Genomic DNA, 20,230 nt, shown 5'->3' on the forward strand with positions numbered 1-20,230 from the left:
CACCACTGCTTCTTTCGGTCACATACTGTCTCTGCATATTTTCCCCATTCTGCTTATGGTTCCTGAACCTCAAATCATCCACTCTGTGGCCCTCTAAACCTTGCAATGCCCCCTTGACACTACAGTGCTTCATCTGTGGCCCCTAAACATCACAGCACGCCATCTGTGGCCCCTGAATATTGAAGTGTCCCATCTTTGGTCCATGTTCAGGGGCCACAGATGGAAGTGTCCCATCTGTGGCCCCTGAACATGGAAGTGTCCCATCTATGGCTTACTCCCTTTCCCCAAAAGTCCCACCAGCAGCACAAGTTTCTCTGTCACTTACATTTCTGCTGATATACACTAGCACTGCTCTCAGCTATCTTCTCCTTTTGGCAGTACAGCAGTAAAAGCTTCTACACTGACAGAGCAGCATGCAGACCAGCAAACGTTTGCTGCGCCTGTCAGTTGGACTTTCATAGAGGGTCTGTTTGTCAGTTGTGGAAAAAGGGGTTGGGCTGGTCAGTCCCTCACCCACAGGCTCCAAAGCCATGGTATGGTCTACCTACTTTGGCGGTACACCACTGTTGCATTTATAGGATGTAGGCACTTTGCACTCAGTAAGAGAAATAAAATCTTGAAGATATGATAGCTTTTAATGGCTAACAAAAAAGATGATGATGCTAGCAGTGCAATCTTTTGAGCTTGTCTTGGCTTTTTAATCAGGCTCTCATGACAAAATATATCTGAAGAAACAATATCATATACACACACAAAAGCACAAAGACATCATGTGATTAATTTGGCCTTTACATTTTTAAAAGCAAAAACATATTTCATTTTTTCTTACACTGTCTACGAAGATTATTCCTAGTTGCCCTTTACAAGTAGTGGCCAGAAGTGAGCAGCAGGGTCAGCAGACATCTACACTTTAGCACAAAGCTCTGATTGGAATAGCAGATTGGCATGGTACAGCTAGACTGGAGAGCAGGCATAACCTTCCTGCCCTCTCAGCCGGGTGAATTCTGACTTATAAGGGGGTTGTTGGGGGCTCCAGTGTGTACTGCAACAATCAAGCAGCATTCTTTAGGTCAAAACAATGGAAACCTAGCGGAATCCAGACAGACCCTATTATAATTCAATGGGGTCTATAACTTGGTCGCTGTTTGTCCCTGTACAGCAGCACAATGGCTTTCATTATAAATTAGCCATAACACAAACAGTGTCTACATAAAACTGTTTAGATAAAATGCCCTTACCTCAGTATAAGTCGTAGCCTCTCAGATTTCTGTTCCATTTTTACAGATAGGATAATGGCCCCAAGACGTGGATCCTGAGCACAGAAGTTGTAGTGCTCCTAATAGTGGAATAAAACATATTTTTGTTTTCCAAATGAAATTTCAGTAACAAAAAAAAATAAATTGTAAAGTATCCATTAAAGGTGCACTTCAGGAAACACTGATTTGCCTTGTTCAGGGAGTAAAGGGGTGGATACAGGGATGCAAAGATCACCAAATATAGAAGTCTGCAGAAACCGCTGCAGGGGAAATGTCAGGCTTGTCACAGCTTTTCTAAAAAAAACCCAACTAATTGTTGGGGTGCAGAGAGCAGGACTCGGGACTGATCGCCCCACATTTTCAAAGGGGTTGTGCATCTTGGCGCAACCCCTTTAAATAGAAGATGTACTTGTGGGTCAGGGTTAGGCAGTGGCACATCCCCAGCTCCCATGCTGCATCATAAAAAGACAGATGTGCCCCCAGAATTTTGAAAAAAATGGGATGACCCTTGTAGAAGCTGCCATGCCCTCCATTTACAAAAACATATGAAAATAGTGTAATGCAATTTTCTAAAATTTGATAGTGGTAACAGATCTCTATGAAATCCTTTAATGGGGGTCTGACCAGTGGAAGTCCAACTGCAATTTCTTCAAGTACTACTGCCCACTAATGTTTTTCTGAGCTTCAATACAAGATATGGTGCCAGGACAAAGATGGCACTGCAAAGAGATAACATCATTGAGTGAGACTACCCCAGGGGAATAACTGTAATGGGTGCAAAGGTTACAGTTGCACCTGGGCCCAGGAACCTTAGGGAGCCCATATGGTCTTTCTTCCCCATATGAGTTGAGTAGTATGATGAATAAAGTATTATAGTTGGGGGGCCCCGTCACAGATTTCGCATTAGGACCTAGCAGCTACAAGTTACATCTCTGCAATGCTCCTTCATTGTTGTCATTCTATCAATTAGACTGCCATATGTTACATCCATGGGATATTTCACCCATGTGAAATCATAGACTACCCTCTGAATTCACTAATAGCTCATCATTAAGATTGCAATACCTTTCCCAAGAAGTGCTTCCTGTAGAAACGTGCTGTAGAGTCAGATTGAAGGATGCGTAATCTGTCATATGGGGCTGAAAGATCAGATTCAGGGGAGGGCAGAGAGTGGTTAGCTCCCTCTATCCAGTACCCACCTTGTGGGGGCACAACTAAAAGGGGTAAAGGGTAGCCTCGCTTCAACACCTGTGAAAAAGTTAGATAGATATAGTTTAGTAAAATTAAATCAAGACAAAAGGATTGAGAAGTAGTAAGGTCAAAGGTAAGAATCTCAACAGAAGAGGTCTACAATCTTATAAAACTTACTTCTTGTATTCCCGCATGCGTTTTCTCATCTCTCCTCTATGGAGATACAAATATTATGTCAATCGTGGGTTATCATTATGAAGGAGCTGCCAGAAAATACTGTTTAATAGTTCATTAGAAAAAAGTAAATGAACCCTTTGTTTTCATCAGTTGGTGTAATCCTTGAGAAGCAACAGTGCCAACTAAACACTTATCATAACTGTTACTTAATTCTCAACTTTCACTTTCTCAGTGGTTATTGGATGACTACCTTGCACCATCACTCCACTTCAGGCCCTTCCACAACTTTTTGATTGGATTCAGGTTTATTCTTTTGAGTAGAGCATTACAAGATAGGTCATCAATGTGTGATTGGTCAGGGTACAACTTCCAAGGTAGGAAAATTGCTGGAGGACCAGAGTTTATTTACTGTTGTTCTACACACAGTGGCACATCAGTACATGTGAATACGACAGAGATCGGGGTGACCTGCATATACAGATGCCAAGTGAACATTCAGCACAACACAGTTGTTTAACGCGCCGAGCATTCATTGCCTTATGTTATTTGCATAGCTTGGTCTTCAATTAACTCCTAGCCACAAAAACAGTGTACGCGTGCTACAGTATCTACGTAGAGCACTGCGACAAGCAAGATAAGGTTTGCTACATCTGTATGAATCTGCCACTATGTTTGGAACAAAAATAATGGGGCCATGGTGCTCAGGCATCACAATTAGAGATGGGCGAACACCAAAATGCTCGGGTGCACGTTGCTCGAGTCGAGCTTTCCGCGATGCTCGAGGGTTCGTTTCAAGTAACGAATCCCATTGAAGTTAATGGGCGACTCGAGCATTTTTGTATATGACCGATGCTGCGCTAAGGTTTTCATTTGTGCAAATCTTCAAAACCTAAGAAAGTGATGGGAACGACACAGCAACGGATAGGGCAGGCGAGGGGCTACATGTTGGGCTGCATCTCAGGTTCCCAGGTCCCACTATTAAGCCACAATAGCGGCAAGAGTGGGCCCCCCCCCCCCCCCCAACAATTTTTACTTCGGACAAACCCTCATTAGCATGGCACACCTTAGCTAAGCACCACACTACCTCTAACCAAGCACAATCACTGCCTGCGGGACACACAGCTGCTTCTTCTCCTGGGTTACATGCTGCCCAACCCCCCGCACGACCCTGCGTCCACAGCGCACACCAAAGTGTCCCTGCGCAGCCTTCCGCTGCCCGCAAGCCACACGCTGGCCTCATAGCCACACCACCCTCATGTCTATTTATAAGTGCGTCTGCCATGAGGAGGAACCGGAGGCACACACTGCAGAGGGTTGGCAGGGCCAGGCAGCGACCCTCTTTGAAAGTGTGGGCGATAGCCCACAATGCTGTTGAGAATTGATAAAAGATTTAGGTTCCATCTTCATTCCAATCCTGTGCCACCTCCGTCAGGAGTTGCAAACGTGGGCATAAAGGGGAGTCCACTGCCTGCCCAGCACTTCTACACATCTTCGCAATGCAGCAATACTCGGTGTGGGAAGTATGTGAGCGGGCCCTGGGTCAGCCTTTGTCCCAGCAAACACCTTGTGTGGCCCAATGTGCTGCGAGTGACATAGCAATGGGGACTTCATGTGTCCACACACTACTCATTCTATTTGGGTGTCGGATACCTCATCGACAATGCAAGGGGTAAACCATCTGCACTCTGCACCCTACCCAAGTCTTAAGTGTTTTGGGGACAGACAGGTACAACTCCGCTATGGCAAGTCTGTGTGCACCCGCAGCATGGGTGGCTAGCAGGAACACACAGACGGTACAGAAAGAAATCCCATTGCAGTGCCCCGGATAGCTGAGGTTAGGTGAGAGGGAATACATGTTGGCTTCGGCCCACATGTCATGCCCTAGTCAGTCTGGGTTTTTTTAGGGACCAGATAGGTAGAACACCGCGATGGGAAGACTTAGTGCACCCATAGTATACACAGAGCCCTGTAATATTCCTGTAGCAAAGGTATAAGCTGACCCCAGTAACAGTTATGTTGCAGAAGTCTAGGGAGACACCAGTAACATTTCTGTAGTAACAGTATAGACAGACCCCTGTAACATTTACGTGCCAGAAGTATAGGCAGACCCCAGTAACATTTTAGTAGCAGAAGTATACGCAGATCCCCTAGTAACATTTGTGTAGCAGCAATATACGCAGACCCGTGTAACATTTCAGTAGCAGCAGTATAGGCAGAGCCGAGTAACATATCTGTTGTAACAGTATAGGCAGACCCCAGTAACATTTATGTAGCAGCAGTATAGGCGGACCCCTGTAACATTGACGTGGCAGCAGTATAGGCAGACCCCTGTAACATTTCTGTAGTAACACTATAGACTGATCCCAGTAACATTTCTGTAGCAGAAGTATAGGCAGATCCCCTAGTAACATTTGTGTAGCAGCAATATACGCAGACCCGTGTAACATTTCGGTAGCAGCAGTATAGGCAGAGCCGAGTAACATATCTGTAGTAACAGTATAGGCAGACCCCAGTAACATTTATGTAGCAGCAGTATAGGCAGACCCCTGTAACATTGACGTGGCAGCAGTATAGGCAGACCCCTGTAACATTTCTGTAGTAACACTATAGACTGATCCCAGTAACATTTCTGTAGCAGAAGTATAGGCAGACCCCAGTAACATCCTTGTGGCAGCAGTATAGGTAAACCCCTGTAAAATTTACGTGGCAGAAGTATACGCAGACCCCAGTAACATCCTTGAAGCAGCAGTATGGGCAAACCCTTGTAAAATTTAAGTGGCAGCAGTAAAGGCAGACCCCAGTAACATCCTTGTGGCAGCAGTATAGGCAAACCCTTTTAAAATTTATGTGGCAGAAGTATATGCACAGAGCGGTGTAAAAAAGTAGGCAATTATTTGCCTGCACTTGAAGGCTGACAGCAGTTACGCACACTGTAGGCCAAAAAATTATACGCTAGGCTGCAGAAAGGCCTAGCTGGCTAATAGTGAGCCACTGCAACTCCTAGCAGCCACGCAGTAAACTGCACACACGCACAGGTAGCCCTAAGCAGGAGCTTTTTTGGGGTACTTGTTGACAGGATTCTACACTACCACTGTCCCTGCCTGACCAGTACTGCCCCTATACTCTATAATTGGCTGCAGACTGACAACGCAATAGTCTGCAGAGCCCAAGATGAAAAAGAAAAGCAAAACTGCTCCCAGCTGCCACAACAGTAATGCACACGGTCAGAGGTAGCCCTGAGAAGGACCGTTGGGGTTCTTGTAGACAGGATTCTACACTACCACTGTCCCTGCCTGACCAGTACTGCCCCTATACTCTGTATAATTGACTGCAGACTGAGAACACTATATCTGTAATAGCCTGCAGAGCCCGAGATGAAAAAAAAAGTTTCTTGGTGCAAAACTGCTCCCAGCAGCCACAACAGTAATGCACACGGTCAGATGTGGCCCTAAGAAGGACCGTTGGGGTTCTTGAAGACGCTAACACTATGCCTGAATGAGCAACAGCACCTTCCCTAATCTCTGCCAGTGTGTGTCTGAGGCGAGCCGCAGGCGGGACCGCTTTAAATACTCGGCAGTCACTTGATCTCGCCAGCCACTCACTGCATGGGGGTGGGATAGCGCTGGAACGTCACAGGAGGAAGTTGTAATGCCTTCCCTGCATGTCTATTGGCCAGAAAATGGCGCAAAACATGCAGGGAAGGAAATGGAATTGACTCGAGTACTGCGTGGTGCTTGTCTCGAAGTAACGAGCCTCTAAAGTACCCTAATGCTTGGACGAGTACGTTCACTCATCTCTAATCACAACCTTTTCATTCTGCAGATCTATGGTGTCACCGGGAAATAAACTTTCACTTATCAAACATTAATTACACAAGCATAACTTCAGGCCAATGGCCCCTTAGCAGTAATGATTCATTTATAATACTATAGGTAATAGGATTACCAACAGGACTCTAATGATGTGCCTTTCCAGGCAAGGCAAAGTCCATGCTGAGCCACTGCAGAATTATGAACCAAAATTTCACATCAGCGGCTAGTATAAAGAAGGTTCAGCGGCAGCATAGTTGTGGTGCATAAAATCTCTCAAACTTTATTCCTCCATAGTTTAAAAGGTGACATTTCGACCTAAAAAGGTCTTTATTAAACATCAAGACCTTTAATCCCTTAGTGACGGCCCAATAGTCTTTTTACTTCCTGCCATTGCAGGACTGTATGGAGGGAGATAGCACCGCTATCTCCCTCCATACAGTGCGGGCGTCAGCTGTTTATTACAGCTGACACCCGTGGGCGATACCTGCAATCGGCAGTACGGCCGATCATGGCTATTAACCCTTTAAATGCCACTGTTAATTCTCCCGTACACCTCCCCTATGCTCGGTGAGATCGGGGGAGTCGTGCAGGAGTCATTGCAGCCGGGGGCCTTTTGAAAGGCCCCAGGGCTGCCTTAGCAGACTGCCTATCAAGTTGTCCCCGTGGGCTGGCTTGGTAGGCTTCCTCTTAGAATGCAGTATGATGTAATGCTATAGCATTACATCATACTGCAGGAGCGATCAAAGCATCGCTGGTTCTGGTCCCCCCTGAGGACTAAAAGAAAAAGTGTAAAAAAAGAACAATAAACAATAAAGTTTTAGTTATTATTAAAAAAAAAAAAAAGTTATAAGGCTGGGTTCACACAGGGCGGTTTTGCCGCGGATTGCCGTTGGATATCCGCACTGCGGCAAAACCGCTGCGTTTGCAGTGCAATGCAGCACAAATGAGATTTGCCAAAAAGCTGTTCCCACAGGATGGATTTTTTCCGCACAGCCGCAGTGCGGAAATGCAACTGCGGCACGGTTTTAAAAGATGCAGCATGTTCATTCTTTGGTCTTTTCCGCAGTGCTTTTTTGTCCATAGACCTCTATGAATGCAGCCAAAACAGCACCAAAACCGCGACAAATACGAGGCAAAAAGTAAAAAGTGCTGCGGAAAAAAATGGATTATACCTACCTGATAATCAGGTTTCCAGGAGTCTCCACAACAGCACCAATTGAGATTGCCTCCTCCTGATAGGACAGGAACACACAGAGGTTAAAAGCTCCCCCCCCTTCCCCACTTTCCTCAGTGGATTCTAATGAATTGCCGGGGTAGGAGCTCAACTTAAATTTCTTCCCTTAACAGGGGTTTTTTTGTTGATTATAAAATTATATTATATTATATATTTATTTATTTTTTATATTATATTCTATAGTTTATTTCTATCCATTCAGGGGGGGGAAGGTACGGGTGCTGTCGTGGAGACTCCTGGAAACCTGATTATCAGGTAGGTATAATCCATTTTTTCCCCCAGTCTCCACAACAGCACCAATTGAGACGTACCAACTAAAGTTTATTAGGGTGGGATTGCTGCCGAGAGGACTTTGCGGCCGAAGGCCATGTCCTAGTCCTGCTGCACTTTTACCCTATAATGTTTAATGAACGTGTGGGGCTTCTTCCAGACTGCGGCTTTGCATATCTGCTCGACCGAGACTGAGCTATGTTCGGCCCATGAGGCTGCTACTGCCCTTGTAGAATGGGCTCTAAGAGCTAAGGGGATTTCCTTCCCGAGGGCCTTATAGGACTCTATGATGGCTAGGCGGATCCACCTGGCTATGGAGTTTTTTGCCGCTTTGTTCCCTTTATTTGGGCCACTGAACTGGATGAACAGGTTGTCATCCCGTCTCCAGTGGCTTGTCGCATCTATGTAGCCTAGGACTGCTCTCCTGACGTTCAGGCAGCTTAGGATTTTTTCTTCCTCGTTTTTAGGTTTGCTAAAAAATGAGGGAATTATTACGTCCTGGGACCTATGAAAATGTGATACCACCTTTGGCATGAAGGCAGGGTCCGTTTTAAATATTAATTTGGAATCCGAGATTTTTAGAAATGGGTGGCGAATGGACAAGGCCTGAAGCTCGCTAACCCTCCTTGCAGACGTGATGGCTAATAGAAAAACGGTCTTGATTGTAAGCATTTTTATCGGTAGTGCTTCGATCGGCTCGAATGGTTCCGCTGACATGGCCCTTAGAACCCAATTAAGGTTCCAGTCTGGAACAAGTTTTATGGGTCTAGGTCGTAATCTAGCTGCTGCCGTCAAGAACCTGTTGACCCATCTATTGTCCGCGAACTTTGTGTCACATATGGCGCTAAGGGCTGCGACCTGGACCTTCAGGGTACTTGGAGAGAGGCCCATCTGTAGGCCCTCCTGCAAGAATTCTAAGATCAAAGGGATGCTCGGGATAGAATCCCCGGAATCCCTTCCCTGTCTCCATGAGGAGAACCTTCTCCAAACCTTCTGGTAGATAAGGTGGGTCGTCTTTTTTCTGCTGGACATTAACGTTTCTACCACTCTTTGTGAGAATCCCTTCCCCCTTAGTGAGGATTCCTCAAGAGCCATGCTGTTAAGTGCAGTCTGTCTAAGCCCGGGTGGTTCAGTGGCCCCTGTAATAGCAGATCTGTCCAGGTCGGAAGGGTGACTGGGTCCTGGACACTCAATGTTGTCAGAAGACCGAACCAACTTCTTTTGGGCCAGAAGGGGGTCACCAGGATTAGCGTGCATACCTGGGTTCTGAAATGTTGTAAGACCCTGGGGATCAGCAGTATCGGAGGAAATGCGTACACTAGCCCCTTTCCCCAGTCCTGGCCTAGGGCGTCTATTGCTGTAGGACGATCTCCTGGCCGGAGGGAGAAGAAATTGCCTACTTTGGCGTTCTCCCTGGTTGCAAATAGGTCCAATTGTGGGGACCCCCACCGGTTGGTCAGGATTCTGAATGCCTCCAGGGAGAGAGACCATTCTCCTGGGTCTATCTGCCTCCTGCTGAGGAAGTCCGCTTTTTGGTTTAGCGTTCCATTTAAATGTGTTGCCGTGATCGAAAGGATCCGGCCCTCTGCCCAGTGGAAGATTTTCTGCGAAATGTTATGCAGGCCTGAAAGAACTGGTTCCCCACATGCGCGCCCCATCCCCAGGCGCTTGCATCCGTTGTGATGTGCGTGGCTGGGTTTTGTAGCCAATGAACCCCTTCCTGCAGGCTCGCTGGGAATGTCCACCAACGCAGGGATGTTTTCACTGTGTTTGGGATATACATTTTTGTCCCTAGCGAGGACTCCTTTTTTGTCCCATGCGGATAGAACGGAGGCCTGTAGAGCTCTGGTGTGAGCCTGGGCCCATGCTACTCCAGGAATGCATGACGTTAGGCTTCCCAGGAGAGACATGGCTTCCCGAATTGTGCATGATCGTTTCTGTAGGGAGGATCTGACCAGCCTTTGGATTTTTTGTATTTTTTCCTCGGGCAGGGAGGAGCATTGTGATGCTGAGTTGAGCGTTATGCCCAAAAACGTCTTCTTCCTGTCGGGGTCTAAGCTGGATTTTTCCCAGTTTATGATCCATCCTAGAGACTGGAGGAGTTCTAGCACTATCTCTAGGTGGTTTGTTAGTAGTTTCCTGGACTCTGCTGCTATTAAAATATCGCCCAGGTAGGGTATTATTAGGATCGACTTTTTTCTCAGGTAGACAGCTACCTCTGCCATCATTTTGGTAAAAATTCTGGGTGCTGAGGAGATCCCGAAAGGCAGGCATCTGAATTGGTGGTGCTCTATTCCTTTGCCCATATCCACTGCGAACCTTAGGTATCTTTGGGACCCCTCGTGGATCGGTACGTGGAAATAAGCATCCTTCAGATCGATGGACGCCATGTAGGCCCCCTTGGGAATCAACTTTATCGTTGAAGAGATGGACTCCATTTTGAACTTTCTGTACTTGACACAGGTGTTCAAAGGCTTCAGATTCACTATCATGCGGTGTTTCCCGCAGGGTTTTCTTACTAGGAAGAGCATGGAATAATGGCCCCGAGTTTCCTTGTTTTGCGGTATGGGGGATATTGCGTTTAGATGTTGCAGGTCCCGAACGCTTTGCCTTAGTAAGTGTAACTGTCACCCTGAGCCTCCTGTGATGATGAATTTCCTTCTGGGGAGGGACACCAGTTCTATCCGGTATCCCTGCTGTAGGATCTTTGGGATCCATGGGCCTTCGCAAATTGCGGCCCATTGGTCCACAAAGTTCCCCAGCCTTGCCCCTACGGAGCTGGCATCAGGGTCTCTGCTTGGGCTCCCCCTGGTGGGGATTAAAAAGGATATTTCTCCCTCTGCCCCCCTTGGGGTAACTCCAGCGGCCTGTCTTGCCCTTGCCTCGGTAGGCCTCGGAAGAAGGTCTTCACTCTCTGCGGCTTTTCTTCCGGGAATCCCTTCTTTTTGTCGGCCGCCTTCTCCAGGATTTTGTCTAGGTCTGGTCCGAACAAAAACTGACCGTAGAACGGGAGGGCGCATAGTTTATTTTTTGAGGCCAAGTCGCCTGACCATGATTTCAGCCATAGTACTCTTCTGGCTGAGTTAGATCGGGCTGTAGCTTTTGCCGAGAGTTTAACCGTTTCGGCCGCGGCATCCGCTAGAAAATTTGTTGCCATGCGCAGGATAGGTAGGGAATTTAGGATCTGTTCCCTTGGCGTTTTATTGTTTAAGTGTAGCTCCAGCTGTTCGAGCCATACCCCCAGGGTGCGTGCCACGCAGGTGGCTGCGATCCCTGGCCTAAGTATGCTTGCTGCTGCCTCCCATGATTTTTTTAGAAGGCCTTCGGGTTTGCGATCCATGGAATCTTTTAATTGTGCGGCGTCCTCAAAGGGCAGGCTCGTCCTCCTAGCTACTTTGGCCACTGGGACGTCTACCTTGGGTATCTCTTCCCAGCTTGCGCAAACTTCCTCCTCAAATGGGTACCTTCTTTTTACCCCTCTAGCGGAGAAGGAACCTGCGTCTGGTTTCTTCCACTCCTTTTGGATAATTTTAATGATGTTTTTGTGGACAGGGAAGGTATGTTTACGCCTCTCCCCTAGTCCCCCAAATATCTCATCTTGCAGGGTGCGTGGTAATCTGGGCTCTTCCATTTTTAATGTAGCCCTGACTGACTTAATTAATTCTGTTAAGTCGTCCTGATGGAAAAGGTATCTTTTGTAGTCCTCATCGTCTGAGGACTCCTCGGCCGCCTGTTCCTCTTGCTCCGATCCGATAGAACTCTCGGAGTCGGAAGGCTCGTCGGGAACGTATGCCTTTTTCTGGCGTTTCGCTGGCGGCGCCAGCTGTGACGTTAGGGCTGATCGAACCTCCTCCTTCACCAGCTTCCTAACGTCATCCAGGAATCCCCCCGATTCCTCTTTGACTAGCCTAGCTATGCATGCCTTGCATAGAGGCCTCTGGTACATAGCTGGCAGTCTCGTCCCGCACTCCACGCATTTTTTGGGTTTTGTTCTGGGGGGGGGGGGGGGGGGGATCTCTTTTTTATCCCCCTGACAAACAAAGAGGGGAAAGTATTTTTTGCGGGTAAATATGCAATTTTTCCATATACAATACATTGGATTTTGCATTTTGTATTTTTTGCAGCACTGGCTACTTACGGCCACTGAGGCTGAGGTTTCAGCTATCTCTGGGGCTGGAGCACTCATTACTGTACCGGTGCTGCAGACACCCTGCAAACCTGTAGTGCTGGTCCACCTTCTGGCTTCTCTCAGGTTCCTTATTTTGAATTTTCGCGCTCCTGCGCTAAGCCCCGCCCCCTCCGTGCAGCTCCTGATGCGAGCCTGATGACGTCACCACGCTGGGCACGTGAGGCGACACCCCGCCCCCCACCGTCAAAGGGCTTCCTGGAGCGCCGCGCTGTGACTATACAAGGAGGAGTAGGGGGACTGAGGCTCCCGCTTTGTACCCCCCATGGGCCGCCACAGGAGGAACCTGGCCCAGGGGTTACCACCCAATGTGGCTTCCCGGGAGTCGTCTGGCTGGTAAGGGAGGACAGGCTGACACACTGCCCTCCGATCTGCCCGTGAGTAGGCTTCCGGCTGGCTTCTCCACCAGCCCCTCTCAGAGATCCTGCCTCCTGGCAGGACAGGAAGTCACTGAGGAAAGTGGGGAAGGGGGGGGGGCTTTTAACCTCTCAGTGTGTTCCTGTCCTATCAGGAGGAGGCAATCTCAATTGGTGCTGTCGTAGAGACGACTGGGGGAAAAACTGCTTGCGGATTTTTCCGCACGAAAATCCGCAGCAAAATCCGCAAGCCAAAATTAACCTTTGAAGCGGTTTTGCCGCAGAAGCAGTTCTTCTGCGGCAAAACCGCAGCAAATCCGCCCTGTGTGAACCCAGCCTTAAAGTTCAACCCCCCCTTTTGCCATATTTGCAATAAAAAAAAAATCAAAATAATAAACCAAAAATACGTGTTTGGTATCGCTGCGTCTGTAAAAGTCCTACCTATCAAAGTGATGTATTATTTACCGCACATGGTGAATGTGGTCAAAAATAAATAAATAAATAAATAAAGAACGCCCCAGAATTGCACTTTTTTGCTCACCCTATCTCCGAGAAAAAAATGCAATAAAAGGCGATCAAAAAGTCAACTGTATGCAAAAATGGTACCAACGGAAACGTTAGGACTAGAGATGAGCAAACGTACTCGTCCGAGCTTGATACTCGTTCGAGTATTAGCGTGTTCGAGGTGCTCGTTACTCGAGGTGAGCACCATGCGATGTTCGAGTTACTTTCACTTTCATCTCTGAGACGTTAGCGCGCTTTTCTGGCCAATAGAAAGACAGGGAAGGCATTACAACTTCCCCCTGCGACGTTCAAGCCCTATACCACCCCCCTGCAGTGAGTGGCTGGCGAGATCAGGTGTCACCCGAGTATATAAATCGGCCCCTCCCGCGGCTCGCCACAGATGCATTCTGACAGAGATCAGGGAAAGTGCTGCTGATGCTGGAGCTGCTATAGGGAGAGTGTTAGGAGTGGTTTTAGGCTTCAAGAACCCAACGGTCCTTCTTAGGGCCACATCTGACCGTGTGCAGTACTGCTGAGGCTGCTTTTTGCAGTGTTGCATTTTTTAAAATTTTTTTTTGTATATCGGCCGTGCAGAGCATTGCGTCCTCAGTCTGCAGTAATTTTACATAGTATAGGCCCAGTAGTGCTGAGGCAGGGACAGTGAAAAACGTGAAAGACATATACTGTCTATATAGGCAGTGGGCTTTTCCAAAAAAATTTGGGACAAAAAAATATATTTGGGCTGCCTGTGACCGTCCTGACTGTACTGCGTCTCTGCTGGGGGTAGTAGTCCTAATAAATAAGCAGCCAGCTAAGTGTTACAGCAGGCTTGCGCAAAATTCTTTCCTGGCTCTGCGTTGCCCGTTACATCATTGCTGTCATCCTGTCCAGAGGAAAACAGTCTGCAGTTATTTTACATAGTATAGGGCCAGTAGTGCTGAGGCAGGGACAGTGAAAAACGTGAAAGACATACTGTCTATATAGGCAGTGGGCTTTTCCAAAAAAATTTGGGACAAAAAAATATATTTGGGCTGCCTGTGACCGTCCTGACCGTACTGCGTCTCTGCTGGGGGTAGTAGTCCTAATTAATACGCAGCCAGCTAAGTGTTACAGCTATCTTGCGCAAAATTCTTTCCTGGCTCTGCTGTGCGTTCCGTAAGCGAAGTCAGCCTCCAACCACAGGCCAATAAGCGGCACATTTAATTACAGCGTTCTGTTTCTGCGCTACTGGTAATACACCATGCTGAGGGGTAAAGGTAGGCCTAGAGGATGTGGACGCGGGCGAGGACGCGGAGGCCCAAGTCAGGGTGTGGGCACAGGCCGAGCTCCTGATCCAGGTGTATCGCAGCCGACTGCTGCGGGATTAGGAGAAAGGCACGTTTCTGGCGTCCCCACATTCATCTCACAATTAATGGGTCCACGCTGTAGACCTTTATTAGAAAATGAGCAGCGTGAGCAGGTCCTGTCGTGGATGGCAGAAAGTGCATTCAGCAATCTATCGACCACCCAGAGTTCTGCGCCGTCCACTGCTGCAACTCAGAATCCTCTGGCTGCTGCTCCTCCTTCCTCCCAGCCTCCTCACTCCATGAAAATGACACATTCTGAGGAGCAGGCAGACTCCCAGGAACTGTTCTCGGGCCCCTGCCCAGAATGGCCAGCAATGGTTCCTCTCCCACTGGAGGAGTTTGTCGTGACCGATGCCCAACCTTTGGAAAGTTCCCGGGGTCCGGGGGATGAGGCTGGGGACTTCCGGCAACTGTCTCAAGAGCTTTCAGTGGGCGAGGAGGACGATGACGATGAGACACAGTTGTCTATCAGTGAGGTAGTAGTAAGGGCAGTAAGTCCGAGGGAGGAGCGCACAGAGGATTCAGAGGAAGAGCAGCAGGATGATGAGGTGACTGACGCCACCTGGTTTGCTAAGCCTACTGAGGACAGGTCTTCAGAGGGGGAGGCAAGTGCAGCAGCAGGGCAGATTGGAAGAGCCAGTGCGGTGGCCAGGGGTAGAGACATGGCCAGACCGAATAATCCACAAACTGTTTCCCAAAGCGCCCCCTCGCGCCATGCCACCCTGCAGAGGCCGAGGTGCTCAAAGGTCTGGCAGTTTTTCACTGCGTTGCAGACGACCAACGAACAGGGGTGTGCAACCTTTGTCGTGCCAAGATCAGCCGGGGAGCCACCACCACCAGCCTCACCACCACCAGCATGCGCAGACATATGATGGCCAAGCACCCCACAAGGTGGGACGAAGGCCGTTCACCGCCTCCGGTTTGCACCACTGCCTCTCCCCCTGTGCCCCAACCTGCCACTGAGATCCAACCCCCCTCTCAGGACACAGGCACGACCGTCTCCCGTCCTGTACCCATACGCTCACCTCCGCTGTCCTCGGCCCCATCCACCAATGTCTCTCAGTGCACCGTCCAGCCGTCGCTAGCGCAAGTGTTTGAGTGCAAGCGCAAGTACGCCGCCACGCACCCGCACGCTCAAGCGTTCAACGTGCACATAGCCAAATTGATCAGCCTGGAGATGCTGCCGTATAGACTTGGGGAAACGGAGGCTTTCAAAAGCATGATGGCGGCTGCAGCCCAGCGCTACTCGGTTCCCAGTCGCCACTACTTTTCCCGATGTGCCGTCCCAGCCCTGCACGACCACGTCTCCCGCAACATTGTACGCGCCCTCACCAACACGGTTACTGCCAAGGTCCACTTAACAACGGACACGTGGACCAGCACAGGCAGGCAGGGCCACTATATCTCTCTGACGGCACATTGGGTGAATTTAGTGGAGGCTGGGACAGAGTCAGAGCCTGGGACCGCTCACGTCCTACCCACCCCCAGAATTGCGGGCCCCAGCTCGGTGGTGGTATCTGCGGTGGTGTATGCTTCCTCCACTAAACCACCCTCCTCCTCCTCCTCCTCCTCCTCCTCCTCCTCCTACGCAACCTCTGTCTCGCAATCAAGATGTGTCAGCAGCAGCAGCACGTCGCCAGCAGTCGGTGTCGCGCGGCGTGGCAGCACAGCGGTGGGCAAGCGTCAGCAGGCCATGCTGAAACTACTCAGCTTAGGAGAGAAGAGGCACACGGCCCACGAACTGCTGCAGGGTCTGACCGAGCAGACCGACCGCTGGCTTGCGCCGCTGAGCCTCCAACCGGGCATGGTCGTGTGTGACAATGGCCGTAACCTGGTGGCGGCTCTGCAGCTCGGCAGCCTCACGCACATGCCATGCCTGGCCCACATCTTTAATTTGGTGGTTTAGCGCTTTCTGAAAAGCTACCCACGCTTGTCAGACCTGCTCGGAAAGGTGCGCCGGCTCTGCGCACATTTCCGCAAGTCCCACACGGACGCTGCCACCCATGGCACCCTGCAACATCGGTTTAATCTGCCAGTGCACCGACTGCTGTGTGACGTGCCCACGCGGTGGAGCTCTGCGCTCCACATGTTGGCCAGGCTCTATGAGCAGCGTAGAGCTATAGTGGAATACCAACTCCAACATGGGCGGCGCAGTGGGAGTCAGCCTCCTCAATTCTTTTCAGAAGAGTGGGCCTGGTTGGCAGACATCTGCCAGGTCCTTGGAAACTTTGAGAAGTCTACCCAGATGGTGAGCGGCGATGCTGCAATCATTAGCGTCACCATTCCTTTGCTATGCCTTTCGAGAAGTTCCCTGCAAAGCATAAAGGCAGACGCTTTGCGCTCGGAAACGGAGGCGGGGGAAGACAGTATGTCGCTGGATAGTCAGAGCACCCTCATGTCTATATCTCAGCGCGTTGAGGAGGAGCAGGAGGAGGAGGAGGTGGAGGAGCATGAGGAGGAGGGGGAAGAGACAGCTTGGCCCACTGCTGAGGGTACCCATGCTGCTTGCCTGTCATCCTTTCAACGTGTATGGCCTGAGGAGGAGGAGGAGGAGGATCCTGAAAGTGATCTTCCTAGTGAGGACAGCCATGTGTTGCGTACAGGTACCCTGGCACACATGGCTGACTTCATGTTAGGATGCCTTTCTCGTGACCCTCGCGTTACACGCATTCTGGCCACTACGGATTACTGGGTGTACACACTGCTCGACCCACGGTATAAGGAGAACCTTTCCACTCTCATACCCGAAGAGGAAAGGGGTTCCAGAGTGATGCTATACCACAGGACCCTGGCGGACAAGCTGATGGTAAAATTCCCATCCGACAGCGCTAGTGGCAGAAGGCGCAGTTCCGAGGGCCAGGTAGCATGGGAGACGTGGAGATCAGGCAGCATGTACAGCACAGGCAGGGGAACACTGTCCAAGGCCTTTGCCAGCTTTCTGGCTCCCCAGCAAGACTGTGTCACCGCTCCCCAGTCAAGGCGGGAGCACTGTAAAAGGATGGTGAGGGAGTACGTAGCCGATCGCACGACCATCCTCCGTGACGCCTCTGCCCCCTACAACTACTGGGTATCGAAGCTGGACACGTGGCCTGAACTCGCGCTGTATGCCCTGGAGGTGCTTGCTTGTCCTGCGGCTAGCGTCTTGTCAGAGAGGGTGTTTAGTGCGGCTGGGGGAATCATCACGGATAAGCGTACCCGCCTGTCAACCGACAGTGCCGACAGGCTTACACTCATCAAGATGAACAAAGCCTGGATTTCCCCAGACTTTTCTTCTCCACCAGCGGACAGCAGCGATACCTAAACAATACGTAGGCTGCACCCGCGGATGGAAGCATCGTTCTCTATCACCATCAAAAACGGGGACCTTTTAGCTTCATCAATCTGTGTATTATATTCATCCTCCTCCTCCTGCTCCTCCTCCTGAAACCTCACGTAATCACGCCGAACGGGCAATTTTTCTTAGGCCCACAAGGCTCAGTCATATAATTTTTGTAAACAATTTTTATACGTTTCAATGATCATTAACCCCTTAATGACGCGGGCATTTTTCTTTTTCCATTTTCGTTTTTTCCTCCCCCCTTTAAAAAAATCATAACTCCTTTATTTATCCATCCACGTCGCTGTATGAGCGCTTGTTTTTTGCGGGACGAGTTGTATTTTTCAATGGTGCTATTTAAAGTACCATATAATGTACTGAAAAACTTTAAAAAAATTCTAAGTGGAGTAAAATGAAAAAAAAATGACATTTTGCCATCTTTTAGTGCGTCTTGCTTCTACGGCGCACAAATGGCAACAAAAACGACATGATAACTTTATTCTATGGGTTGGTACGATTACTACGATGCCAAACTTGTATAGGTTTTTTTTACTATACTCTTTTTTTTTAAAGACATAAAATTTTTTTCAATTATTTTCTGCGGTCATTTTGTGCGCGCAATAACTTTTTTATTTTTCTGTCGATGTAGTTGAGCAAGGTTTCATTTTTTGCGGGATGTCCTTTAGTTTCTGATAGTACCGTTTTGGAATACATACGACTTTTTGATCGCTTTTTATTGCGTTTTTTCTGGGAGACAGGGTAACTAAAAAAAATGCATTTCTGGCGTTCTTCATTTCTTTTTTCGAACGACGTTCACCGTGCGGGAAAAATTATGTGGTACTTTGATAGTTCGGACTTTTACGGACGCGGTGATACCAAATACATATTTTTAATTTATTATTTAGATTTTTTAATAATAGATATGGCAAAAGGGGGGGTGATTTAAACTTTTACAACTTTTTTTTTTTTTCAATTAAAAAAAAACTTTATTGATTTTTTTTTTTACTTTACTTTGAAGTCCCCCTGGGGGACTTTAAGATGCAATGCTTTGATCGCTCCTGCAGTATGACGTAATGCTATAGCATTACGTCATATTGCTTTTTGACAGGCAGCCTATGAAGCCACCCCACGGGGACGGCTTGATAGGCAGTCTGCTAAGGCAGCCCGGCTGCCATGACACATGCACGGCTCACCCGATCTCACCGCAGGGGGGCCGTGCGGGACCCCCGAACATCGTACGGGGGATTTAAATGCCGCTGTCAGAATTGACAGCGGCATTTAAATGGTTAATAGCCGCGATCGGCCGCGCGGCCGCTCGCGGCTATTGCCCGCGGATGTCAGCTGTTATAAACAGCTGATGCCCGCACTGTATGAAGAGAGGTTGCATCGCAACCTCTCTTCATACATACCCCGACGCTCCATGACGTACCAGGTACGTCATTGGTCGTTAAGGGGTTAAAGCGTTGAAACTTGCACCTGAACCAATTTTTATTTCAACTGGGCTGCCTCCAGGCCTAGTTACCAATTAAGCCACATTAACCAAAGCGATTAATGGGTTTCACCTGCCCTCTTGGTTGGGCATGGGCAATTTTTCTGAGGTACATTAGTACTGTTGGTACACCAATTTTTCGGGGCCCTCGCCTACAGTGTAATCCAATTAATTTTTTGCCCACCTGCATTAAAGCTGACGTTACATCAGCTGTGCTGGGCACTGCAATGGGATATATTTATGTACCGCCGGTGAGTTCCAGGGAGCCACCCATGCTGTGGGTCCACACGGAGTTGTAACTGCATGTGTCCACTTCTAAAGAACCCCAGTCTGACTGGGGCATGCAGTGTGGGCCGAAGCCCACCTGCATTTAACATGACATTACCTCAGCTGTGATGGGCAATGCAATGGGATATATTTATGTACCGCCGGTGGGTTCCAGGGAGCTACCCATGCTGTGGGTGCACACGGAATTCCCATTGCGGAGTTGTACCTGCCTGTGACTATTTATAAAAAACCGCGGTCTGACTGGGGCATGCAGACACCTTGACAGAATGAATAGTGTGTGGCACATAGGTTCCCCATTGCTATGCCCACGTGTGCAGCTCCAGATGGAGGTGGCACAGGATTGGATTTCTCATTGCTTCTGTACAGCATTGTGGGCTATCGCCCCGCCCCTTTTAAAGAGGCTCACTGCCTAGCCGTGCCAACCCTCTGCAGTGTGAGCCTGCGGTTCCTCCTCATGGCAGACGCACTTATAAATAGACATGAAGGTGGTGTGGCATGAGGGCAGCTGAAGGCTGCGCAGGGACAATTTGGTGTGCGCTGTGGACACTGGGTCGTGCAGGGGGGGGGGGGGCAGCATTTAACCCAGGAGAAGTGGCAGCGGAGTGTCATGCAGGCAGTGATTGTGCTTTGTTGGAGGTAGTGTGGTGCTTAGCTAAGGTATGCATTGCTAATGAGGGCTTTTCAGAAGTAAAAATTGTTGGGGGGGGGCCCCACTCTTGCCGCTATTGTGGCTTAATAGTGGGACCTGGGAACTTGAGATGCAGCCCAACATGTAGCCCCTCGCCTGCGCTATCTGTTTCTGTGT

General features: G+C 49.0%; 1 protein-coding gene across 1 annotated transcript in view; it reads right to left on the minus strand.

Moving 5' to 3' along the window:
- Window positions 1–20,230, minus strand: part of LOC136626803 (rap1 GTPase-activating protein 1-like) — a 168,245-nt gene that overhangs the window by 129,159 nt on the left and 18,856 nt on the right. The window contains exons 2-4 of the mRNA XM_066601808.1: window positions 2,625–2,660; window positions 2,322–2,504; window positions 1,239–1,336 (exon numbers count right to left, since the gene is read on the minus strand). Of these exons, the coding sequence (XP_066457905.1) occupies window positions 1,239–1,336; window positions 2,322–2,504; window positions 2,625–2,660 (317 nt within the window). The remainder of the gene's footprint in view (window positions 1–1,238; window positions 1,337–2,321; window positions 2,505–2,624; window positions 2,661–20,230) is intronic.

The sequence above is a fragment of the Eleutherodactylus coqui genome, chromosome 4 (assembly GCF_035609145.1).
Source record: "Eleutherodactylus coqui strain aEleCoq1 chromosome 4, aEleCoq1.hap1, whole genome shotgun sequence".
In the NCBI taxonomy this organism is placed as follows: Eukaryota; Metazoa; Chordata; class Amphibia; order Anura; family Eleutherodactylidae; genus Eleutherodactylus; species Eleutherodactylus coqui.